The sequence below is a fragment of the Thermobia domestica genome, chromosome 14 (genome assembly GCF_964235325.1).
Source record: "Thermobia domestica chromosome 14, izTheDome1.hap1.1, whole genome shotgun sequence".
In the NCBI taxonomy this organism is placed as follows: domain Eukaryota; kingdom Metazoa; phylum Arthropoda; class Insecta; order Zygentoma; family Lepismatidae; genus Thermobia; species Thermobia domestica.
Genome location: NC_137467.1, coordinates 42942942 through 42970230, shown reverse-complemented (window position 1 = coordinate 42970230; position 27289 = coordinate 42942942). Strand labels below are relative to the sequence as shown.

Below are 27289 nucleotides of genomic sequence, written 5' to 3'. Positions count from 1 at the left end.
GTAACGAAAAAAAAAAGTTTAGTTCAACGTCGTACAAGAAAATCACAACAAACTGCAACTCCTCCCCTGGGCTACTCGATCTCCTGTCTTGAACATTATTGAACACCTATAGGCAGATTTAGATCGGTGAATCCGGTACAAATTTCCTTCTTCATTGTTGACGTACTAAGTGCAGCACTACTTTAGGGATCGTCGAATATTCTTCGAAAAAACGATTCACGAGATACACGCTTAAACTCCACTGCGTATAAAAGCTGTGTTTGAAGTTATTTTAAATTAATCAAATAATGTGTAAGAGAAAAAACATAAGGAATTAAGTGTGTTCTTCAATTAGCTGAAATACCCACCCTTTCAACGGGAAAAATATATTATGGAAACCTCTTGAACCAGTAGCTCCTTAGAATACGTATAGGAGATGAATTTGTACTTTAATGGATCGTGATTGTCACTATTCATTTCTGTAATACCGAAAACTATAGATAGGATACAAGTAAAAATAATATGTGAGAAGAAAAACATAAGAAATTAACTTTGTTCTTCAACTAGCTGAAATACTTATCCTTTTAACAGGAAAATAGATCTATGTAAAAGTATTTGAACTTCTAGCCCGTTAGAATAATTATGGGGGATGAATTTTGGACTTCACTATTCTGAGAAATTCACTATTCATCTCAGAAATCCCTAAAACTATGGGTTAGATACAAACATAAAAAAATAACTTTGTTCTTAAACTAGCTGAAATAGTCATTCTTTCCACTGGAAAAATATATTTTTTGGAAAGTATTTGAACTCGTAGCTTCTTACAATGTATATGGAGGATGAATTTGGACTTCAACGGATCGCGAGTCACTATTCATCTTTGCGATCCCGAAAACTATGAATTGAATTTTGCTATAAGTTGTTTTCTATTATTTATACACATCTCCCTTTCCTATCTCACCCCCTTACTCGGCTATACCAATTAGGGCTGAATTTGGTTTTAAACAACACTCATTATGTCACTATTTATCTCAGAGACATCGAAGACTAAGGATTGAACACTAATATAGATCATTTCGATTAATTTTACGTGTATCCCTCTCAACTCATATCCCTCACCCCATGCCAATGGGTAATGAATTTTTACTTAAAAAACGGTATCAAAAGTGTCACTATTCATCTCAGCGACCCCGAAAACTATTGACTGTACACTGATATCAGTTGTTTTCTGTTCTTTTCATTATTCACCTCCCCGTTCCACTTCCGTTGCCGAAAATGTGATGAAAACTTAATTTAGATCAGCGTCCACACATGTACTAAACATCATTTAAACCTGTGCGGCGGTGTAGGAGAAGTTAGCTGTCAAACTAGTTTTCCATGTCACCGCCTTAGCCCTTCATTCCATTGCTGAAAATACATTAAAATCCTAAGTTAGGTCAGAGAAAGCTCATGTACCAAAAAACATTAAAATCGGTGCAGTGGTGTACGAGAAGTTAGCAGTCAAATTAGTTTTTCGTGTCACATCTTTAACCCTTTACTCCCTTACTGAAAATACGTTAAAAACCTAAGTTTGACCACGTTCCACTCATGTACTAAAAATCATTAAAATCGGTTCACTGATGTATGAGAAGTTAGCTGTCAAAATAATTTTTCGTGACAACTCTTCATTCCCTTACCGAAAATACGTTAAAAACCTAAGTTCTGCCAGGGTTCACTCGTGTACTAAAAATCATTAAAACCGTTGTAGTGGTGTAGAAGAGGTTAGCAGTCAAATTACTTTTTCATGTCACACACTTAACCCTTCACTCCCTTGCCGAAAATATGTTAAAAACCTAAGTTAGATCAGGGTCAACTTATGTACTAAAAATGATTAATATCGGTGCTGTGATGTAGGAAGTTAACCGTCAAATTAGTTTTTCGTGTCACACCCTTCATTCCCTTGCCGAAAATACGTTAAAAATCTATGTTAGACCAGGTTTCATTCATGTACCAAAAATCATTAAAATCAGTGTAGCGGTGGTGTAAGAGTTGGGCTCAAACTAGTTTTTCGTGTTACACCCTTAACCTTTTACTCTCTTGCCGAAAATATGTTAAAATCCTAAGTTAGGCCAGGGAAAGTTCATGTACCAAAATTCATTAAAATCACTGCTGCCGTGTAGGAGGTTAGCCGTCAAACTAGTTTTTCTTTTGACACCTTTAACCAATGGCGTATTTAGGGGGTGGCTTCCGGGCTTAAGCCCCCCACGAAATCTTACTTAGTATAGTAAAGTAAATGAAATATCTTGCAGAATTTTCACATTTCCAGGCAAAGCCCCCCCCCCCCGAAAGTTAGCAAAGCCTCTCCCGAAACAAAATCGTAAATACGCCACTGCCTTTAACCCTTCACTCCCTTTTAGGAACTAACCGTAAAACATCGTTATTTTTATGTACACTATATTATATTGTTTCTCTCATTATTGCAGCAATATCCATGGTAGCATTGGATACACGCCTTGGATGTCTAGATTCGAACCTAACACCAGATTCTGAGCCACAAAGGATGATTGACTCTGTACAGACATTCTTTCACTCTGTGGAAAAGTTAGATTTCCGGTTTCCTTACTGGAAGTATTTTTCAACTCCAACATGGAGGAAATACGTCAAAGCTTTGGATTTTTTCACAGAGTAAGTTAAGTAGTGATGTAAACGTTTACCGTTAATAAAATGCAAGTAGTACTTTTTCCCAAGGCAGAATCTCATTTTACATTGCTGTTACTGATGATTAGAGCAGCGTCATTTCATTATTTTTTTCTGGGCAGGGGGAGGGAGAAGGTCTCTCGATACAAGTCGAGTTTGATTTTCAGTATGATATTATTACATTAACTAAAATTAGTACATTTTACAAATTTTGCCATAACGAAAAGATCGACAGAACTACAGTAGAACCCCTTTCGTCCGATCTCGGCTGGTCCGCTATTTCAATTGATCCGACCGTGCTTGAGCCGAACTTGCTCCAACTCGTCGGTGACTCACGAGACCCATTGTCGTGTACTGCCGTAGCGATATTCTTGTTTACTTGCTCTTACAGCATATCCGCTTTAATTTCGATATTTTAATTTCGCCGTGATGTGGTCTCTTAAATGTAAAAAATAAAGTCAGTTCTGCAGTTGCCTTGGGCACTAACCGTACCATCAGTACAACCTTGCCGGGAAACAGATTCGCGATGTTCTAATTTCCAATACATAACAAGGTCCACATTCCTTATGTCATTTTTATGCACTGTTACGGTGTCTTTAAACAGCTTGCTAAAGTAGAAACGTTCTTTATCATTGAGCACATGGAACTTTACCAGTGTGGAGCCTAAATTACTGGAGCAGTGTGAAAAAAAATCCAGCATTTTATATTGAAACCACATATTTTCAACAACTTTCCACTCCTTCCCTTTTCAAAGAACCAATTATCGGTGGCGAATTTAGCCTGGGACCGGGAAGCTAGGCCCCTCAGTTTTTTGAGCGACAAAAATAATTGAAAGTATTATTTATATATGGTGATTGGAACGAAACGGTCTGTGTGAAATATAAAAATTGGAGGGGAGAAAATAGAACAAAATAGTTTTCCATATCTGGGTAATATTCTTAGTAATGACATGAAATGTGAACGTCAAATAAAAGCAAGGACAGGAATGGCCAAAAGAAGCCTTTAGGAGGAAGAGAAGTCTGTTTTGTGGGATCTTGAATAGGGTTGAGAAAAATACTTATAAAATACTTCCTGTGGAGTGTTGTACTGTATGGGGCAGAAACATGGACATTACGTAAGTGATGAAAAACAACTGGAAGCCTTCGAAATGTGGATGTGGAAATGAATGGAAAGAATTAGTTGGATCGATCGGAAAACGAATAACAGGGTGTTAAAAATGGTGGGGGAGAAAAGAACAATTTTAGATATTATTAAGAAGAGGAAGATGAACTGGTTGAGACATGGGCTAAAAAGGAACTGTATTATGAGGGACGTGCTAGAGGGTATGGTGGCAGGAATGAGAGGGAGAGGACGAAGAAGGCTATAATTAATGGACGATACAAACATAGGAAGACCATACGTAAAGATGAAGAGGTAAGCGGTTGACCGTGGAAGCTTCTCAGTTGCAGCAAATGACCTGCCAATAATGGCGGAATACCTATGATGATGATTATTATTATTTATATATTTTTGAAAATTTATAGTAAGCGTTGCCTTTTATATTTTATTTGAAGCATCAGTTCGTATAATTTCAGTTGTAGTTTTTCTGTTATGTGTAAAACAAATAACTGATGTCCACAATACCAACGTCCAACCTAGCCATAATAGGTATTCATCGGAAGTTCGAAACTGCAGGACCCATGCAAAATTGCAAAATCAAGATACACCTTTCATAGAACGTACTCTGGCTGACCCCCCACGTTTTACCTTCTAGATCCACCACTGCCAATTATAAAATGAGTTTCTCCTAGTGAATGGCATTCATGTCTGTCTGTGTAACGAAATTCAGAGTGGCGGAAATGTAGAGTCACCGCTGAATATCCTATTTTTATCTGTATGGTATCCTAGTATCGTGTGCCTTATTTTATTATACATAGGATTTTTCAGACATTTTTTTATTGTTGCTAACTTTGGCTTTGTTTCGGCCTTTAAATGTATTGTTGCTATCGTTATCAGTGCAACGAGGGAATATATCGACAGTGAAACCATTTCACTTGAGGGTAAGATTGGACTTGGGGAGAACAAGATGGCGATGGATATCTTTACACTTGGAATATCATGCTCCTTCAATTATGCAATTGCGAATTTTGCACATAATTTTAAATTTTGACAAAATTTAGTTTGTTTACAATTTTTATATATTATTACATCTTTTTATATGTCCTGAGCCTCTAACCCCCAAGTAATTTTACAAATTGTGTGAAAACAAATCTACTTAGAACAGGCGAATTTGTCCATATAGGAACGCGCCATTACAAATCTACGTTTTCAAAAACAATTCAAACAAATTTAGTGAAGCAGTCCACTGGGCTATAAGGCTGGGACTCCCCCCGAAAGGGAGATAACTAGAACTAGAACCATTTCACTTACATTGTATTCTCAGTACGAGTACTAATTGTTTATGGAGGGTGTTAATTTAAGCTTGTTATTATTCTATTTCCTATGTATTTAAATTTTACAGAGTGTCTAAAAAGCATATCAACGAAGCCCTGGAAAAATTAAAAAACAAACCAAAGGATAGCGATGCAGATTTGACGTTGCTGGAACGACTTCTGGAAAAGGATCCAAGTGGTAAAATACCCATTATAATGGCCTTAGATATGATGCTGGCAGGTATAGATACAGTAAGTTTAATTCTTATAATTTCCTAGGGTGTTTGAAAAAGAACTCCCTCGTTTTAAGTATAAATTTAATTGAGAAATGAATAAAAACTTACATCAATAAGTAGATATCATGAAAGAGAATTTCTTCACGTTTTGTTTAATGTTGGTAGACTTCAACGTGGGATCCATTTGTGGCCCTGCACACGACGAGACGATATTCCATTTCTCGTCACGTATTCACCAACATTTCAGGTGTAACTGTTCCAACCGCCGCGACGATTCTTTTCCGTAAATGATTGATGTCTCTGATCTTTTCACTGTACAAAACATTTTCTGTGTGGCCCCAAAACAAAAAGTCCAGTGGGGTTAAGTCGGGGCTTCGTGGTGGCAAAGGTATTGGGCCAGCCCTGCCTATCCACCTTCCTGAAAAGCGAGTGTCAAGAGCCGCACGCACATGGTTACTGTAATGAGGTGAGGCGCCATCTTGTTGGAAAAACACAAGCCCCTTTTCTGCCTCAATATCGTCCATTGGAGATAGAACCTGATTCGTTTTATAAGAGAAATTATGCTTCTCATTGCTTCTCAACAAGCGAATCACAAAATAAAAATTTAAAATTAGCTTCTGCAGTTAGGCTCAGTATTTCCGGAGTAAATACTGGAATTTATAGATGAGTAATAATATAGCAGGTATATTGGAGGTATCTGGAACTTATTTCGGACACGTTGATTCGATAATAATAAGTTCTAGCGTTCATTTGTGATTCCAGTCTCAATTGGAGAAGATACAGTATTTCCATTACTCGTACAACATGGGCACATCCAAGTTCTGCTCTCATATATCATCTAGAGGTAGAGGAATTAATTTTAGGAAAAAAGATTTGCTGCCCAGATGTATAAAGTGCATTAAAAATGAAAAAGATAAACACTTAACTTGATATGTAAGCAGTAAGCAGTGACGTAACTAAGGGGAGACAAATATGACTTGTACCCGGGGCGCCATATTGGAGGGGGGGACAAACTGACCAAACATTTATTTTCACTATAAGACAGAGAAACGAGTTTTAGGAAACTCAAGATCATTAGAAACTCAAGAGGACAACAACTCGCCAACGTTAGGATCATATTCGTAGAGCCTAAGTTAGCTTCAAAGCTATCTTCTGAAGACATTGTAAAAACCGTTGCAGCCAAAAGAGCCCACAAAGTTAAATTTTAGTTCCAGCTTTTTGTATTTTCATTTAACTTACATCGATTTAAGAGATTTGTAAAATTTTCGTATATAAAACTGGAGACAACTGCTTGACTGTTTACCATAATTAAATATTCTATTCAAAAACAACAGACAGTTGATTCATTCTACACATATCCACATCCCGATATAATTCCAGAAACATTAAATATGTCAAGCATGTTACTCTCAGATTATTTGGCAATCAAATACTAATTAGTTTGGTGTTTTATCTTTTACTAAGAATTAAATGTTGTACTGCAATTTTCAAATCAAGCTTTACCAGTTGAAGAAAACATGGAATAGGAGAATTACTGTGAGATGCCAATATCAGGTATAGTTGGGTAGCATTTTGGTTTGGGTGACCCGGGGGGGAGTGCTAAGGGAAGTTCTTGCCCCGGATGACAACTAGACTGGTTGCGTCGCTGTACGAAAGTGAAATCTCGCGTGTTATTTTAAGTCGTAATATTTTTCTTTCAATGCACGTGCACGAATATATTATATAGAAAATATTGAAAATGTTACTGTTAAATGTACCAGGGTATGACAAAGGGTATCGACTGCTGGATCTTCCCATGAAATGATAAGAAATGTAGTCATTTAGTAATTCAACGATGGAGCCAAAATGTTAGATATGTTCCCTAGAAGCTTCATTTCTGGTTCTACAATAATAACTTTCTTCACTACTTCACCTCAACACAAGTTGATTTTGCGTTTCAGGTGAGAGGTAGATTGCATTTGCTACGACTCGATGTGCTTTTAGGAAGGGATCAAATTATTTCAAAAAGGGAGTATTTCAAGGGAATTTTCTCTATATTATAACTGTCCTCAAAGTTTCCTCTGAAATGAAAAGCTTGTTGCCCAAGAAGGATAACAAGGGAAATAATTTGATGCAAATGGCATCTTGATAATATTTCGGCTTCCGATAAAGTGGCGGATCCAGGGGATGGACAATTGCAACGATCGTCCCCCCAGAAGAGGAAACTTTCTTATTTTATATATATATAAATAAAACCCATCCCAGAGTTTGAAGCTCTTAAAAGTAGCTCTAACCCATCCCCCCCCTAAAAGTCGGTTCTGGATCCGCCCCTGTTCCGATGCAAATCAGTCGCCGTTTATCTCTACAAATTGTCTTGATTCGATGTATTCTATCACGGGCCTGAATTACAGCTTCAAAACACCAAGGGCTTTCTAATTTAAACACGGAGATAACATCAAACCAAAATGCAGAAATATTCGTATTTATTTATGTCTTTTAACAGAAAATTGATTTAGAAGTAGTCTGAATTGTAATACACTCTAAATAAAATAAACATGAGATTAACTGATTCTGTAGGCTATTTAACGGCTTTTTTTTCTCATAATGGGGTCAAACATAAAGTTTAATGTGGAATCCGAACCACTATAACAGGATTTGCAATACTGCATATAAAGTGTGATATTGTAGGTTTTGTTTCACATATAAATTTGAAATATAATCTGACGTAGTGCTATTTGAAAAAAAATATTACTATATTGAGTTGACAATACTGTTAGCCTTATGGTACTACAGAGTATGCTAAACTATGGCACCCTGTTGATTTTTGTATGGTACAAAATTTCAGCATTTTTTGTGTATTGATTTAATAGTTACAATTGTCTATCAAGATAAATATATAAATATACACTATGTATATAAATATAAATATATATAAATATACACTATGTGATCAAAAGTATCCGGACACCTGGCTGAAAATGACTTACAAGTTCGTGGCGCCCACCATCGGTACTGCTGGAATTCAATATGGTGTTGGCCCGCCCTTAGCCTTGATGACAGCTTCCACTCTCGCAGGCATACTTTCAATCGGGTGCTGGAAGGTTTCTTGGCGAATGGCAGCCCATTCTTCAGGGAGTGCTGAACTCACGAGAGGTATCGATGTAGGTCGGTGAGGCCTGGCACGAAGTCGGTGTTCCAAAACATCCCAAAGGTGTTCTATAGGATTCAATTGAAGACTTTGTGCAGGCCAGTTCATTACAGGGATGTTATGGTCGTGTAACCACTCCGCTACAGGCCGAGCAGTATGAACAGGCGATCGATCGTGTTGAAAGATGCAATCGCCATCCCCGGATTGCTCTTCAATAGTGGGAAGCAAGAAGGTGCTTAAAACATCAATGTAGGCCTGCGCTGTGAGAGTGCCACGCAAAACAAGGGGTGCAAGCCCCCTCCAAGAAAAACACGACCAAACCATAACACCACCACCTCCGAATTTTACTGTTGGCACTACACACGCTGACAGATGACGTTCACCGGGCATTCGCCATATCCACACCCAGCCATCGGATCGCCACATTGTGTACCGTGATTTGTCACTCCACACAATGTTTTTCCACTGTTCAATCGTCCAATGTTTACGCTCCTTACACCAAGTGAGGCATCGTTTGGCATTTACCTGCGTGATGTGTGGCTTATGAGCAGCCGCTCGACCATGAAATCCAAGTTTCCTGACCTCACACCTAACTGTCATAGTACTCGGAGTGGTTCCTGATGCAGTTTGGAATTCCTGTGTGATGATCTGGATAGATGTCTGCCTACTACACTTTACGACCCTCTTCAAGTGTCGGCGGTCTCTGTCAGTCAGACGAGGTCGGCCTGTACGCTTTTGTGCTGCACGTGTCCCTTCACGTTTCCACTTCACTATCACATCAGGCACGGTGGACGTAGGGAAGTTTAAGAGTGTGGAAATCTCGCGTACAGAGTTCTGACACAAGTGACACTGAGAGACCCATTCTGCTTTCTCACGATTGAGGTCGCTGATAATGAGTACCTGACAGTAGGCGGCAGCACAATACACCTAATGTGAAAAACGTATATTTTTGGGGGTGTCCGGATACTTTTGATCATATAGTGTAAGTATATAAATTAATTCTATGAATGAATACTTTAATACAGGGGTGCCCACAAGGGGGGCTATGACGCAAACTGCGTCATTGAAATATTTAGGGCGGTTAAAAATCTATATAAATATGTTTGAGGGGGTGTAAAAGTTGATCGAAAAGATTTTTTTTCATGGAAGAACACCTACGGATAGACAATTGAGGGGGGTGCGTCATGGACATGAGGGGTGGGTGGGCACCACTGCTTTAATATAATGTCCACTTATGAGAAAATTTAATTATATTTTCTTGTACTTTTCCAGACATCCTTGTATGTTGCATATACGTTATATCACTTGGCAAAGAATCCCGACAAACAAGAAAAATTAGCAAACGAAATTATTAGAATTGTACCTTCCAAAGATGACTCAATTACAGCAGACCAACTTGAAGAGGCCAAATATTTGAAACTGTGCTTGAAAGAGTCCTTAAGGTAATTAAATGTTAATTTATAAAGATAATTATTGTGTTAACAATATGAAAGATAAAGTAAGGTATTTAGCGTGGTATAAGTAATTTTGTGATATGAATAATTCGCAACATACCCGTTATAAAGACACCTTCTTTTCACTTTGAACTATAAGATAGACCTTGCATCCAGTTCCATTCCTAATTGAAAGCAGTTGTTTTATGCAATGTGATAGTTTTGAAACGAAACCAAGAACACAGAGGTTGTGGTATTGTTTGTGTTGTACAGAACATTGTTCCGCGTCTTACATCAAAGCACCTAAGAACAGCAGCATACAAACAGGTAAGTATTGATGATTTGTTTCATAACAAATGATGCATTAGCAATGGCGCCGATTTCTCTGTAATTTTGGAGAGGGGGGGCATTTAGATATGTATGGTTGTAGACAGAGGTCTAAGAAGGCATATATCAGGATTTTAAGACAAATTCAAATTATACCAAGGGCCGCGGTGGCTCAGTGGTAGAGCGTTCACCTCTGGTACATGGGGTCTCGGGTTCAAACCCTGCTCCCACCAAGTGAACTTTGTGGTGGACAAACACCGCGTGCGTGGGTTTTCTCGGGGTTTTCACGTTTCCTCCCATTTTCTTCATTCCACCATTTCATTCATTTCCACCACCGTCTCCTTTAGCCTAACCGGCATAACCGTGGGACGTAGAACTCAAAGATTTCATTTCATTTTTTCAAATTATACCAAATATTGGATATTCATAAAAATGCATACAACAATACATATAACAATAAAAATACATATTCACAAAAATATATGGGATGGCCCACATGAGCTTTGGGGCAGTCCGGGCCCCATCCGCTCCCCCAGGATCGGCGCCCTTGTGCATTACTATAATTTTCAACAATGATGCATTACTATAATTTTCAACACAAAAATTTAGTAACCGATACTTTCAAGGGTAAAAGTGGATCGGAAAAAGTAGAGGGATGCATGATCTCACGGCGTCCCACATGCCTATATTTGCCCATTGTATTTTTCTAGGAACTAAAGGGATGCTATAGGTATTTTTTGGAAGTGGGGGAACTGCATCCTCCCTCGTTCCCCCTCACTTTTACACCTGGATGCTATTTCTTTTTTTATTATTTTGTGCAATTTTCCGATTGTCTTGACTCGACCGGAAGGCAAAGATGTAGGTATAGTTATCGTGTTACCAGGTAATACTCTAATGAATATCACAGGTGATTTATCAGTCTCCTTCTTGGTAGAAGTTATCACAAAATTACTTTACTGTCACAAAATTATCTGTATTTGTTAACAATAAAAGTAATCAGTTTAAACTATTCCCATTAAAAGTAACTGTTATATTGATTCAAAACTGTATATACATTTGCTCTGTGTATAGACCCTTAAAAACCTTTCAAAACGGCAATTAAATGACTTCAAAAGGAAACGTTAAAAAGCAAAAAGTAATAAAATTGTTATAAAGCAAAAAACAATAATAATAAAACGATGAAAACTAAAAAATTCATTACTAGGGTATTATATATAAAAATGTTTGTCTTGGGGCACACTTCAAATTTTTCACGGTAATACTAATCATTATTTTCTGCTTGTTAGCGCTTTTTCTAAAGTCGGTTAATATATATATATATATATATATATATATATATATATATATATATATATATATATATATATATATATATATATATAGATATATATATATATATATATATATATATATAGATATAGATATATATAGATATATATATATATATATATATATATATATATATATATATAGATATAGATATATAGATATATAGATATATAGATATATATAGATAGATAGATAGATAGATAGATAGATAGATAATTTCTGTCTTGTAGTGCATTTTTGAAGTTTATTTTTGGATCAAAAGATCTAATATATTGCAATTAAAAATTTTCTTGTAGGCCTTAAATCTAGAGCCGTTCAAAAATTTTGTGGCCCCTGATCCAAAAACTAATTATTGACCAAGATCGCAATCTTTTGATGCATTCCTTTGGATCATTCCTAAAATTTTTGGCCAAGATTGCAATCTTTTGATGCAGTTTTTGATCATTCCTAAAATTTTTGGCCAAGATCGCAATCTTTTGATGCATTTTTTGATCATTCCTAAAATTCTTGGACAAGATCGCAATCTTTTGATGCATTTTTGATCATTCCTAAAATTCTTGGCCAAGATCGCAATCTTTTGATGCATTTTTGATCATTCCTAAAATTCTTGGACAAGATCGCAATCTTTTGATGCATTTTTTGATCATTCCTAAAATTCTTGGCCAAGATCGCAATCTTTTGATGCAGTTTTCGATCATTCCTAAAATTTTTGGCCAAGATCGCAATCTTTTGATGCATTTTTTGATCATTCCTAAAATTCTTGGCCAAGATCGCAATCTTTTGATGCATTCTTTTGAATCATTCCCAAAATTCCTGGCCAAGATCGCAATCTTTAGATGCATTTTTTGATCATTCCTAAAATACTTGGCCAAAATCGGAATCTTTAGATGCATTCTTTTGAATCATTCCCAAAATTCCTGGCCAAGATCGCAATCTTTTGATCCATTTACTTGCATTATTCCTAAAATTCTTGATCTTATTCGATAATTTTTTCCATTTATTCGTTACTCCAGCAGTTTACTTACATAACTAGACCAAAGATGAGACAAAAACTTCCTTTAAAATTGGACAGCCTAAAAGATATGCATATATATATTGATACAATATATATATATATATATATATATATATATATATATATATATATATATATATATATATATATATAAGGGGTCTACATATATTGATACAATTTATATAGAAACTGTGAGAAAGTGTAGTAAATCAAAGTTGAAACATCTATGTGAGTTATGCGAGAACATGTGTGCAATAAAGTCGGTTAGTTACGATATTAACACTGTCACTCATTGAAGAATTCTGTAGTCTAACTCTTAATACTATCATAATCGTAATGAACTTTACATATTTGGTATAGAAAATGTACACTCTTTAAAACAAAGAAGAATCAGGGTACTTATGACAACGATATACGTGTACATACCCTTTTATATATCTATATATAAACGAGACGAATTGAGAATCTCGTGCTTTCCTTGAAATCGGTTTAAAACAGGTGAAAATACTGCGAAGTACTTTTAAAAATTTTCAATATCTCTTAATACGAGGGTTATTAAAAATGTTAAATTTTTGCATTAGTATTTTATGGCACTGAAAGAGTGTCATAACGGTTAATGCTAAACTTCGAACCATGATCATATCTTGGATTAATTACCAAATCGCTAACACTAATGTGTCAATTTTACTGCTAGCAACCATACTTATCGCATAAACTAACCAATTGCCATAAGGAAGGGGAAATTCCTTCCCCCATAGATCTAAGAAAATCCCGCAAGACTATTTCTTCGATCGTGGTCAACTTGGTTACCAGTGTTCATCTAGTACAACTTTCACCTCTATTTTATTGTGATTCCTCCGCGGGATAACGGTTAAATCTCCTAAACTTAATCACTGGACTAAGCTAGTACGTACGGAACATCATCATATATTGACGAAGGTAACAATAGGGCATTTAAATTAAATTATATTCATCATCAAGTCTGTTGTTGTTGAATCGATAATTCCTGAAAAGACCCAAATCCATTATGTATAGTTTTAAGTTATTAAAGAAAAAACTATTTAAATCTCTTGAATAGCTATCCTTTTGCACTCAACCAATAGGCCTAATTCAACAATTCTACAATATTGTAAAACTTTCGATTTCGGTCTTTCTACACAGAAAGTTCCGTTTTCCTCTAAGGAATCGGAAAACGTTTTTAAACTATTTTTTTTTTTAAATGGACTCAGGTGCTTTATGGAACCAATCAATCTATTACTTTCGGGAAAGATCACTCTGAAAAATTTCCTACCCGCTAAAATAAAATTCTTCTGTAGACCTAAGTTGAGTTGTGCCAGACAGGCCCGTAGCCTGTCCAAAAGTAGAAGTTAGAGGGGCCGTTCCAACCATATTATAGTTCATCACCATATTGTAGTTCATTTCAAGAGTACCATAAAAATTTTAGGCGAGCCAGTAAAAATTTAGTTGGGCCAGGACCCCCCGTAGATACGGGTTTGGTGCCAGACAAGTTATCTTTTTACTAAATCATCGAGAAGCTCATGGTAATTTGTTTGATGAAAATAATCCAATGCCACCATTCAAAGTGCTGTCTAATTTATTTTTAGGTGCCTCGCTCCTCTTTTATTCCTTGACTTGAGTTCCTTCTCTCATTGGTTTAGTTAGACCTCAACACAAGAATAACACGAGATTTTTGAATAGAAGATTACGACAAATATTCTTTGAATTTGGAGAAAACTTCTCTACCATTTTTCTAGAATAACTCGGTGTGTTAGAAGGGATTATTATGTGTGTACTAATTCACTTTACTATTTTCTTTCTTTCCTTTAGAATAACTCCAATAACAAGTGGAAATGGAAGGACAATGGTGAAAGACATAGTAATCGCTAATTATAGGATTCCAAAAGGAGTAAGTACAAATCTCTTATTTTCTATGATAATTTATTTTCCTTTTCATATATTACCTATCTGCTTTCAAACATGAAGTACAGTAATGAATAATATCCATTATCTACATATTAATTAAACATTTTAATTGTGAAAATTTCTCATTAACTTCAACTTGTATTGAGGGACACGGTACAGCGTTTACCTCTGGTGCATGGGGTCCCTAGTTCGATCCCCACTTAATTAAGTTTGTGGTAGGTAACATTGTCCCCGTAGGGCTTCTTGAGGTACCCCCGTTTCCTCCTACATTCACATTCCACCAATTCTACTATCATTCATTTACTGTGATCATCGTCTCCCTTAGCCTAACGAACATAATCGCGGGACGTTAAACTGAAAGATTTCATTTCTATTTCTATTACGTAATTGAATACACAAACGAATATGAGCTACTGATATGATAAACTTAATAAATCCTAGCAATACAGTAATAGATAAATTACAATGATTTCGTTGTAATGTGCGTCAAAACGTTTAGTTTAACCAAGAAGTTCCTCTTCTTATGTGTAGTGTCAACAAAGTCGGATTTAAATTTGATAAGGCTCTGAGCTATTGATGGTAATGGGGACTTTGCAGGCCCATAGCCAGCCCAAAAATGTAGGGGGGTCCAGTAGAAGTAAAGGGGGTCGATCCAACCATATTATAGTTCATTTGCAAGCCTACCTTGAACTTTAGGGGGGCGGCCCTTTAAATGTCCAGCTATCCTTTGTGAATGCCAAATTATCTGTACTGCAGTGTGCAACTGCATGCTACATGTTCGCATGTAACCCGTCAATGAAGAACGTAGGCTCATTATTTACCATAAATGAGCAAAGTAAAGATGTTTTAGGGAGTAGGAGAGCAGGAGGTTGTCCTAATACTTACATCATAGTAACGTACACAACATAAAATACTGTTGATGTATGTAAGTTTCATAACATGTTTTTATCCTATAGTTTGGAAACATATATTCTCTTTCTCTGTAAATGTTTTACCCCCACGCACCCCAACTAAAGGCGCGGAATCTTGAGGGGACCGTTCCCCCAATGCTCATGTGAGCCCTATGTACGAGGGCCATCCGGAAAGTGGTACCCGTTTGTGCAATGAAGACACAGTAGTACATATTAACCAATATACACATTTTTATTGGAAAGAGTATACTTTACACTACTTCTCCACATAATCACCAAGCAAATTGAGGCATTTGTCATATCGTGTGACGAGTTTTTGTATTCCAGCGTCATAGTCCTCCGCCGCCAGCGTATTGAGATACGTATCACGCCCAGTTTAAGTTCTTCATCGCTGTCAAATCTTTTTCCCGCCAGAAAGTCTTTAAGCTTCGTAAAGAGATGAAAATCCGAAGGGACCAAGTCCGGGATATACGGTGGATGATCGAAGGTTTCCCACTTGAATTGCTGCAGAAGTTGTTGTGTTCTCGCAGCTGCATGGGGCCTGGGGCCTGGCATTGTCATGAAGGAGAATGACGCCTGTAGACAACAGACCTCGCCGTCGATTTTGTATTGCCCGCCGTAATTTCTTTAATCTTTCACAATACGCATTAGCATTAATTGTGTCTCCACGGGCCATAAAATCAATGAACATTACACCTCGTCGATCCCAAAATATGGTTGCCATGAGTTTCCTAGTGGACAGAACTGTCTTGAATTTTTTTTTTTGTTTGGATGGTGAATGAGCGTGATGCCACTCCATGGACTGTCGTTTACTCTCAGGTGATGCATAACAAACACATGTTTCGTCCCCTGTAATGATGCGATTCAGGAAAGAGTCTCCTTCATCGGAATAACGTCCCAGAAACGTCAGTGCTGCAGCCATACGCTTGGTTTTGTGCTCATCTGTGAGCATGCGAGGGACCCATCTTGCACAGATTTTTGAACAATACAGATGGTCTTTGACAATTTCATGAACATTGTTCGAGACACATTAGGAAAATGTTCACAGAGTTCATAAATTGTGACGCGCCGATCGTTCCTCACGCATTCGTCTACTGACCTCAGCAGTTCGCCTGTAATGACAGATAGTCTCCCTGAAGGCTCCTCGTCGTGTGTACTCCCCCTCCCCAGGTCGAAGTTGCGACACCAGCGCCGAAAAGACGACTTGTCCATCACATTGTCTCCAAACACCTCCTTTAATTGGCGATGAATTTCACAAGGTCGAAAGTTTCGTGCATTAAGAAATTTAATCACGGCCCTCACTTCACAACTGGTGGGGTTCTCAATTCGTTTAATCATTATAAACGAGCACAGACACAACACAGGCACTGCTAGCGTCACGCAACCTCGCACAGAGCAGGCAGACAAGCCACTGACGTTGCCTGACCTTGCCCAGCGGCTCCCCAAGTCGTCAGCGCTTCATGCGACGCAAACGGGTACCACTTTCTTGATGATCCTCATATTTTTCTGAATATGTATTTTTATCGTTATATATATATATATATATATATATATATATATATATATATATATATATATATATATATATATATATATATATATATATATATATATATATATATATTGTTATATGTATTTTTATGAATATACAATATTTGTCATAATTTGAATTCAACTTGTCTTAAAATTCTCATATATCCCTTGTCTACAACCAAACACACATCTGAATGCCCCCTCCGAAGTTACATAGAAATCGGTGTCCTTGCCCGCAAGAAAGTAGGGCTGTAATCTATAGCTTCTTTAGTTTATACGTAAACCCGGTGTCACAGGGATTTTTTACCCCTCGAAACTTTTACCCCTTGGAGAGTTTTACCCCCTGAAAATATTTACCCCCTTGTCGGTTTTTGGTAATTTCAAAGGAAAAGTCAGATGTTACATTAAAAACTCATATTATTGAATATGATCTCTCAGTGTATACACTCACTTTGGGCAAGATGGTTTTAAATCCGAAGATTTGGTAGGGAGGAAAAATTTCCTAGGAAATTATTATCCCCCTGTCGGTTATTGGTTACTTCAAAGACAAACTCAAATGTTACATTATAAGTTGATACCACTCCGTAGTATCTCTTAACAAACAATCACTTTGAGCAAGATGGCTTTTAATCCAAAGATTTGGTAGGGAGGAAAAATTTCCTAGAAAATTATTACCCCCCTGTCGGTTATTGGTTACTTCAAAGACAAACTCAAATGTTACATTATAAGTTGATACCACTCCGTAGTATCTCTTAACAAACAATCACTTTGGGCAAGATGGCTTTTAATCCAAAGATTTGGTAGGGGGGTAAAAATTTCCTAGGAAATTATTACCCCCCTGTCGGTTACTGGTTACTTCAAAGAAAAACTTAAATATTACATTATAAACTTGTACCTTTCTGTGTTATCTGTTAATATGAGGCACTCACTTTGGTAAATATGACTTTATGTCTGAAAATTTGTCTGTGGGTAATATTTTCCTAAGAAATGTATACTAGGGTGCATCGAATTTCCACTTTTTTTTAAATCAGCTTACCCTTAGTGATATTTTTTTTGCGAAATGGCCTCCATATAACGTGTAAAAAATTGCAAGTCGATTGGTCAATATCTTTAGGTGCCACCAACGGCCAAAAGTTTTAAAATTTTGCTAAAAAATAAATGTTATTTTAAAAAATGTAAAATATCTAGTTTTATGAAATATTGTTATCCTATGTGGTTTTGTTTCTGTAAAAGGTCAATATTTTACGTGAAAAAAATTTCAGCTTGATGAGTCAAGTCATTCAGGTGCTACCTGTGGCTTAAAATATGGACAAATGTGTCCCTGCTTTTTCATTTTTTAAAATTAAGTTGCATTGTTTGTGATTCATCTGGATCGTTAATTAGATAAGAAAGATTTTGTTTTACATTTGCAGCTATTTGCTTATTTCCAAACGTTAATGATGGAAATAACCCAGAACTCACCATGAGGAGGTGGCTGTAGTTCGAGTTCCGCCCACCCGTATATACTAATGTTGCATATGGTAGTGCAAGTCATATTGTTACTCTTTTACTTCAAACTGTTTTTCTTTTCTTTTTTGTATTACATTCTGGTATGTTTTTTCTTGATTGTAGTGTTGATAGGACAAATCTATGTCGTGCTTCTTGCCCACATACCGTTTATGCCGCTTCTGTCCCCAACTTCAACATTCTTTCTACCGCGCGAGTGTGACAGGGTAAGGATGTAATATATTCATTAGCCATTGCAGCCGTCTTTACATTTTCTCTTAGCTTCTGCAGGCTCAAGTGTTTTGTCAGTGGTGGCTCTGTCAGCGTCATGTTGACCAATTAATCATATCCCCAATTAATCATCATACACACGAATGAGCTCCCACTTCGACATTTGATTGAATTTATAGACGGCAAGTCTACTGGACCAAATACATTTAAAGGGCCAATAGGATCAGCACTTACAATCTGCGAAGAGTTGTCACTCCAGATTTTTCAGCCCGTTCCAGTAGACTGGGATCTCAACTTCACTGAGGATTCATTAAACACGGATCAAAAATATGTGCTGAATATCTGCCAAGCGGTTTCTTCAGGAGAATGGCCCATTGAGTTAGCTCACATGAAGCCTGGTAAAATTCATCAAACGAGATGGGTAATTACAGCAAATAGAGTCTTATATTTGTGCGTAGTAACAAAAGAACCCACGAATGAACTTAAAACCATCGACCAGTACATCATGATGGTCTACGCGCCACTCTGGTTTGCTGTGATCCGTAATACATCGTGTGCAGAAGAAGCTCGTAATTTGTGGCAACTCATCACGACTTCTCGCCACATGGAAGCGAAATACAGGAAAATAATTGATCCAGTGTCCGTAGAAATGCGTGGTACGGTCATCCTGAGAACTTACTTCTATCAATGTTGACTGACCAAGATGCTAATGTACGAGAGCTCGGCTGGAGGCGAGTCCTAAAACCAAGACAAACGACCCAATCTGGTGATCTCGTACCGGTACGAGAATTCGTCATCCCTGAAATCTACTTAGAAGCGACAAACTATGTTGATATGATTAATTGGTCAACATGACGCTGACGGAGTCACCACTGACAAAACACTTGAGCCTGCAGAAGCTAAGAGAAAATGTAAAGACGGCTCCAATGGCTAATGAATATATTACATCCTTACCCTGTCACACTCGCGCGGTAGAAAGAATGGTGAAGTTGGGGACAGAAGCGGCATCAACGGTATGTGGGCAAGAAGCACGACATAGATTTGTCCTATCAACACTACAATCAAGAAAAAAACATACCAGAATGTAATACAAAAAAGAAAAGAAAAACAGTTTGAGGTAAAAGAGTAACAATATGACTTGCACTACCATATGCAACATTAGTATATACGGGTGGGCGGAACTCGAACTACAGCCACCTCCTCATGGTGAGTTCTGGGTTATTTCCATCATTAACGTTTGGAAATAAGCAAATAGCTGCAGATGTAAAACAAAATCTTTCTTATCTAATTAACGATCCAGATGAATCACAAACAATGCAACTTAATTTTAAAAAAATGAAAAAGTGGGGACACATTTGTCCATATTTTAAGCCACAGGTGGCACCTGAATGACTTGACTCATCAAGCTGAAATTTTTTTCACGTAAAATATTGACCTTTTACAGAAACAAAACCACATAGGATAACCATATTTCATAAAACTAGATATTTTACATTTTTTAAAATAACATTTATTTTTTAACAAAATTTTAAAACTTTTGGCCGTTGGTGGCACCTAAAGATATTGACCAATCGACTTGCAATTTTTTACACGTTATATGGAGGCCATTTCGCAAAAAAAATATCACTAAGGGTAAGCTGATTTCAAAAAAAGTGGAAATTCGATGCACCCTAATGTATACCCCCTGTCAGTTCTTGGTTACTTCAAAGACAAAATCAAATGTTATATTATAAATTGATGCTACTCTGTGTTATTGCTTAACAGACCCTATCACTTTGCCCAAGATTGCTTTATGTCCGAGAATTTGACTTCATAATCCATAACTTGATAGTTGGTAATGTTTTCCTAGGAAATAATTGCTCTTCCAGTTTTACACGTGATTTGCTGTCTGAGGATGGGGCCAAAAAAATGAAATGAAATCTTTCAGTTTTACGTCCCACGGTTATGCTGGTTAGGCTAAAGGACACTCTGATTATGAGATGAATGAAATGGTAGAATGAATAAGTGGGAGGAAACGTGAGATTCCCGAGAAAACCCACGATCACGGTGTTTGTTCACCACAAAGTCCACCAGTGACCCCAGGTAGCGGAGGTGAACGCTCCACCACTGAACCAACGCGCCTCCCAAGTGTCTTAAGATTGTTGCATGTGAAAGTGTTATTTTCTATTAATTATTTTTTTATTATATCAATGAAAGTTGTAAAAGCTGCTCTTCAAGAGGAACAATTTAAATCTTACATGTTAGCAAACTGGTATAAAAAGGAGGAAGTAATTTTCCTCCGAAACACTGCACTGTTAAAAAATATTTCATAGTTTCGTTCGTAAAAGCAGCTCTTGACTTGTTCTACCAGTTGTCGAGATTTATTGATCTAGAAAAGGCTTTTGACCGCGTGAATTGGGAATTGTTTTTGGGAGTTCTAACGAAGATAGGGTTGGAATGGAAAGATAGAAGACTCATAAGAAACTTATACATGAACCAACAAGTAAGTGTTAGGATAGGGGAGCAACTGACGGAAGAGAGTGCAATTGAAAGGGGAGTTCGACTAGGATGCTGCCTCTCGCCAACACTATTTAATGTCTATCTAGAAGAGATAGTGAAAAAGAGTTTACATCATGATGATGGCATTTCGGTAGGAGGTTGAATGATTAGATGCATAAGATTTGCAGACGATATGGCGTTTGTTGCAGAATCTGAAAAAAAATAAATAAAGTATTAGAAAAAATGAGAAAGGGCTTTGAAGAATATGGGATGAAAATAAATGTTAGAAAGACAAAAGCAATGGTGATTGGAACGAAGGGGTCTGTGTCAAATATAAAAGTAGGAGGGGAGAAAATAGAACAAGTGAATAGTTTTCGATACCTGGGTAGTATTCTTAGTAATGACATGAAATATGAACGTGAAATAAAAGCAAGGATAGGACTGGCAAAAGAAGCCTTTAGGAGGGAGAAAAGTCTGTTTTGTGGAACCTTGAATAAGGAGTTGAGGAAAAGACTCACAAAAAGCTTCGTGTGGAGTGTTGTACTGTATGGGGCGGAAACGTAGACATTACGTAAAGGTGGCGAAAATCGACTGGAAGCCTTCGAAATGTGGGTGTGGAGAAGAATGGAAAGAATTAGTTGGGTCGAGCGGAAAACGAATGAGTGGGTGTTAGAAATGGTGGGTGAGAAAAGAACACTTTTAGTTATTATTAGGAAGAGGAACTGGTTGGGACATTGAAAGCGAAGGCTTATTAAACTCTCGTCATCAAATTTGGTATTTCAACATGTCATTTAAAATAAAATAAAAAAGTTTTAGCTTTATATATATTATCTCATTACAATCTTTCCGAATGTAAAATCATCCTTCATCCTCCCCAAGGTGAGTGCGTCAGTTAAGACATAAAACGGTATAACATCAATTTATAATGTAATAATTTGACCTTATCCTTAAAGTAACCCAGAACCAATACAAGAGTATAAATTCCCTAGCCAAAAACTACCCCCTATAACATTTATTATATAAGGACATCTTAGCGACAGCCAGTGCGTCTGTTAAGAGATAACAGGGTACAATATCAATTTATAAAGTAACAACAGGTTCTGTCTTTGAAATAACCTAGAAGGACAAGGGGGTATAAATTCCCTAAGAAAATATTACACCCTCTCAAAATTTTCGGATACAATGAAATCTTGGCGAAAGTTACTCCATCTGTTAAGGCATAACACGAAATAATATAAATTTATAATGTTAAATTTCAATTGGTCTTGAAGTAACCAAAAACCGACAGGGGATATAAATTTCCTAGGCAAATATTACCCCCCTAACAAATCTTCGGATTTAAAGCCATATTGCCCAAAGTGACTGCGTCTGTTAAGAGATGTTACGGAATGGTATCAATTTATAATGTAACATTTGAGTTTTTCTTTGAAACAACCAGTAACCGACAATGGGGTAATAATTTCCTAGAATATTCTTACCCCCTACCAAATCTTCGGATTTAAAGCCATCTTGCCCAAAGTGACTATCTGTTAACAGATGTTACGGAATGGTATCAATTTATAATGTAACATTTGAGTTTGTCTTTGAAGTAACCAAGAACCGACAAGGGGGTAATAATTTCCTAATAAATTTTTATCCCCCTACCAAATATTCCGATTTAAAGCCATCTTGCCCAAAGGAACTGTGTCTGTTAAGAGATACTAGAGAGTGGTATCAATTTATAATGCAACATTTGAGCTTGTCTTTGAAGTAATCAGTAACCAACAGGGGGGTAATAATTTCCTAGGAAATTTTTACCCCCCTACCAAATCTTCGGATTTAATGCCATCTTGCCCAAAGTGATTGTATACACTGAGAGATCAAATTTAATGATATGAATTTTTAATGTAACTTCTGACTTTTCCTTTGAAGTTACCAGAAACCGACAAGGGGGTAAAGATTTCCAAGGGGTAAAAGTTTCCAGGGGTAAAAAATCCCTGTGACACCGGCACTGAGTGTCATAAAATATCAATTGGGCGGTGTTATGCAACAACCATTCAACCCACAACTAGTCAGTTTTGGGGAAATGGCAGTTACAGCTTTCTCCACCAGATAAGATATTACCGTATGCGGGCTCACTTTTCTCTTCATAGGTGGCAGACCGATCGCAAACGCGTTACAAAGAGTTTAATGTATGTTTGTTCGAATCCTCCATATTTTCTAAGAAAAATTGTGGATTGATTGGCTGTTGTATAACACCGCCCAATGCTTTAAACGTTTATAACGCATGTTGACATTATAATAGTAAGTGATATGAACTATTTTTGTTACCTAATATAAGAATACTAATGATGACAATTTGTAATGGAAGGCAATCCAGGGCGAAATATGAACCATATTTGTAGTCCAGACAGGTCACAGATAAATAGATAAATCATAGTAAACGTACAACGATGATTATTTAAGCATATTATATTCATTTTTGTATATCTCTGTTCTGTTGTGCTTACCCTGGTTCTTGTTTTAAATTAAGGTCCATCTATGAACATTTAAAACTATGAAATCTGATTTTTTTTTCTAAAATTCACCTCTGTACGAACAACGTTACTTTGCAAAATTGACTTGCTAACCAAAAGATAACGGGAAGTATCTTTTCAGTTCAAAGTCAAGTTTCGATTCATGTTTAATATGATGGTCACCTCTACTCTTTCTGCTATGTGTCATCATCATCATCATAGGTACTCTGCCATTATTAGCACTTCTGGTGCTTGGGGTCCCGGGTTCGACCCCCAGCCCCCGCCAAGTGAATTTTGTGGTGGACAAACACCGTGTGCGTGGGTTTTCTCGGGGTTCTCCCGTTTATCCCCACTTTTTCATTCCACCATTTCATTCATTACTCATTATGACCGTCTTCTTTAGCGTAACCGGCATAACGTGGGACGTAAAACTCAAAGATTTCATTTAATTTTTGCCATTATTAGCAAGTCATTTTTCGCAGTTGAGAATCTTCAGTGCTCCATAGTCTCCTGCGAACTTCTTTGTTTTCAAGTACAATTTTTCTATTTTGGTATCGTTCATCAATTGTAGTTTCCTTCGCCCCTCCCTCTTTTTCCTGCCACCCTACCCTCTAGCACGCCCTTCATGATATAATTCCTTCTTAGCCAGTGTCCCAACCAGTTTCTCCTCCTCTTCTTAATAATATCTAAAATTGTTCTTTCCTCTCCCTCCATTTCTAACACTTATTCGTTTTCCGCTCGACCCAGCTATTTTTTTCCGTTCTTCTCCACACCAACATTCAAAAGCTGCCAATCGTTTTTCATCTATTTTGCATAATGTCCATGTTTCTGACCGTACAGCACAATACTCCACACGAAGCATTTTATAAGTCTTTTTCTTATTTCTTTATTCAACGTACCACAAAACACTTTTTTTTCCTCCTAAAGGCTTCTTTCGCCATTCCCATCCTTGCTTTTATTTCACGTTCACACTTCATGTCATCACTAATAATACTAGCAGGTAATTGAAATTAGACATTTGGGCTATTTTATCCCCTCCTGCTTCTATATTTGACACCGACCACTTCGTTCCAATCACTACGACTTTCATATTTCTAACATTTTCTTTCATCCCATATTCTTCACAGCCCTTTCTCAAGTTTTCTAACATCCGATTGATTTTCTCTTCAGATTCACAACAAGCGCCATATCATCTCAAAACCATATACACCTAATCATTGTACCTCCTAATGACATGCTGTCTTCATTATGTAGGCTCTTTTTTCACTAATTCTCCTGGATAGATATTACATATTGTTGGCGAGAGACAGCATTCCTTCTCGAACTCACCTTACAATTCTACTTTCTTCTGTCATTTCCTCCCCTATTCTAACAATTACTTGTTGGTTCACATGAGTCCTGCTATATATGGAGTTATATATATATATATTTTTCTCAGGAAGACATTTTTGCTATCACTTCTTCATTCCATACCTTAATACCTTACATAACTTTGTAACTTAAAATACCTAAAAGGAATTAAAAAATGTCTTTCTTTTCAGAAAATAAAGACTTATCTTAAGGTAATAAGTTGTTCTATGATATCGTTCGTTTACAACAAAATAGCAATTTTAATGACAGTTCTCTCAATACGAAAATTGGTAAATTCAATATTCAATTAAAAATTTGAATAATACATATGTTTCGTACTCATTCTCTTTGTTATATATAATCCATAATGTTATCCCTTATTATAAGTAATAGATGGGTATGTTTATTTTAGACTATGATAAGCATTCCCCATATGTTATTATGCCACATGGAGGAATATTTCCCAGAACCAATGAAATTTATCCCTGAACGATGGCTAAAGATTAGGCAAAAGGACATAGCAGAGGAAGGAGGAGGTGCTTGTCCATTCAAGGACCAAAAGATACATCCATTCGTATCCTTACCGTTTGGATTTGGACCTCGGTCATGTGTGGGACGTCGGTTTGCTGAAATTGAAGCTGAAACGCTTCTAATGAAGGTAAGTGCGGTTTTAAATGCTGCATAGAAAAAATATAAGAAGCTAGTTCGAAGGTATATTTTTATTAAAACATTACGTAATTTTGTATTAATTATAATGTAGTTCAATGGACTAAGTATTCCTCTTAATATCGTCCACAAATCCTTTCCATTCCTTTCCTTTCCTTTCTTTTCCTTTCCTTTTATTTCCTTTCCTTCCTATTCCTTTTCTTTCATGTCCTTTCCCTTTCTTCCCGTTCCTTTTATTTCCTTTCCTTTCTATTCCTTTTATTTCCTTTTTATTCATTTCCTTTCCTTACCTTTCCATTTCTTTTCTTTCCGTTCCGTGCCATTTCTTTCCTTTCCAATCCATTCCTTTTCTTTCTATGTTTTCTTTCCTTTTTATTCATTACCTTTCCTTATTTTCCCTTCTCTTTTCTTTCCATTCCATTCCTTTTCTTTCCTTTCCATTCCATTTTTTCCCATTCCTTTTATTTCCTTTCCATTCCATTCCTTTTATTTCCTTTCCTTTCATTTTGTTTCCTTTCCATTTCATTCTTTTCCTTTCCTTTTATTTCATTTCCTTTCCTTTCTTGTCTTTCCTTTCTATCCCATTCCATTCTTTTTCTTTCCATTCCGTTCCTTTCTTTCCTTTCCTTTCAATTCTTTTGGTTTTTACTTGCAATGTACCTTCTATCACTCAATTTAAGTTATAGCTTCTTTCCAAACAAAATCCCAATGTAAATACCAATATTGTTTCTTTCTTCCTCTATTGCTTCAAACATTTCTCATTAGTCTTCTATTCGATCCAACTAATTATATCAATTCTATTCTATTTGCAACTTTTTAATTTTTTTTCTCCAGTTTTACTTAGACAGCACTGTTGAGTACATACGTTAACACAGAACTTTAAAAGATTATTTTCCTTCACCTTTTATTCACACATACACACACACAATATATTTTCTTTCTTCCTCAATTCTTTCCTAAACTATTCTTGACTGTATTTCGCTTGCACTAGATGTCTCTTTCACTAATTATACATGGAGAATTGACCATCTGTTCTAGTTTCTTCATTTCTACTCAGTGTTGCCACACTTGGTACAATTGTACCAAATTCAGCCCTTTTTGTCATTAATTGGCCCGTTGATATTTTCAGCCCCTTTTCTGAATAAGTTGGTACAATTCCACTTAATTCAGTACCATTTAACAAATAAGCAGTATAAGGTGCAATACTTCATATTTTAATATTTTATTATAACGGACCGTTTACACACGAACTCAGAGATGAATGATTTGTTCCTCGTTTTAAATATTGTTTCATATATTGCCATAATACCGTTTCGGTTTATTGGTTACTTAAAAATAGAGGCGCGTTTGGTTTCCTTACAATACATACCGAAGATAACTGTTTTCCCTTTTAATTTGCAGCCTCTGTTATATTTCCTACATGCGAGAACAGTTTAATCTACTTTCGCGTTTGTTCGGGGACATCCTATTTGAATATTTTTAAAAAAAGCACTTTTTTTTATTTTCACTTTTGGAAAAGGGGGAAGTGTTCTAGAACTTTACCTTTTTTAGTTTCGTGTTATAGAGCCTGTATTACACTAGTACAAAATAATGAATTCAGCCCATTTTGTTTCAATTTGATACTATTTTTCAGCCCACTCCAGAGCTTGCACTGTGTCAACTCTGTTTCTACTTCTATATTTGA

The 27289-nt window shown here is 36.6% G+C and overlaps 1 protein-coding gene across 1 annotated transcript; it reads left to right on the top strand.

The window, feature by feature from the left end:
- The first annotated feature begins 1107 nt into the window (after positions 1–1107).
- Positions 1108–27289, top strand: LOC145669807 (putative cytochrome P450 49a1). The gene is made up of 7 exons (XM_081738151.1): positions 1108–1111; positions 2442–2643; positions 5156–5318; positions 9702–9871; positions 14361–14439; positions 25352–25597; positions 27239–27289. The coding sequence occupies exons 1-7, from the start codon at positions 1108–1110 to the stop codon at positions 27287–27289; spliced, it is 915 nt and encodes a 304-aa protein (XP_081594277.1).

Bases quoted from the DNA above. Each gene is read 5' to 3' on its own strand.
- LOC145669807 (XM_081738151.1), top strand. The intron at 5,319-9,701 runs GTAAGTTTAATT...GTACTTTTCCAG, and splicing joins TGCTGGCAGGTATAGATACA to ACATCCTTGTATGTTGCATA. The intron at 9,872-14,360 runs GTAATTAAATGT...TCTTTCCTTTAG, and splicing joins TGCTTGAAAGAGTCCTTAAG to AATAACTCCAATAACAAGTG.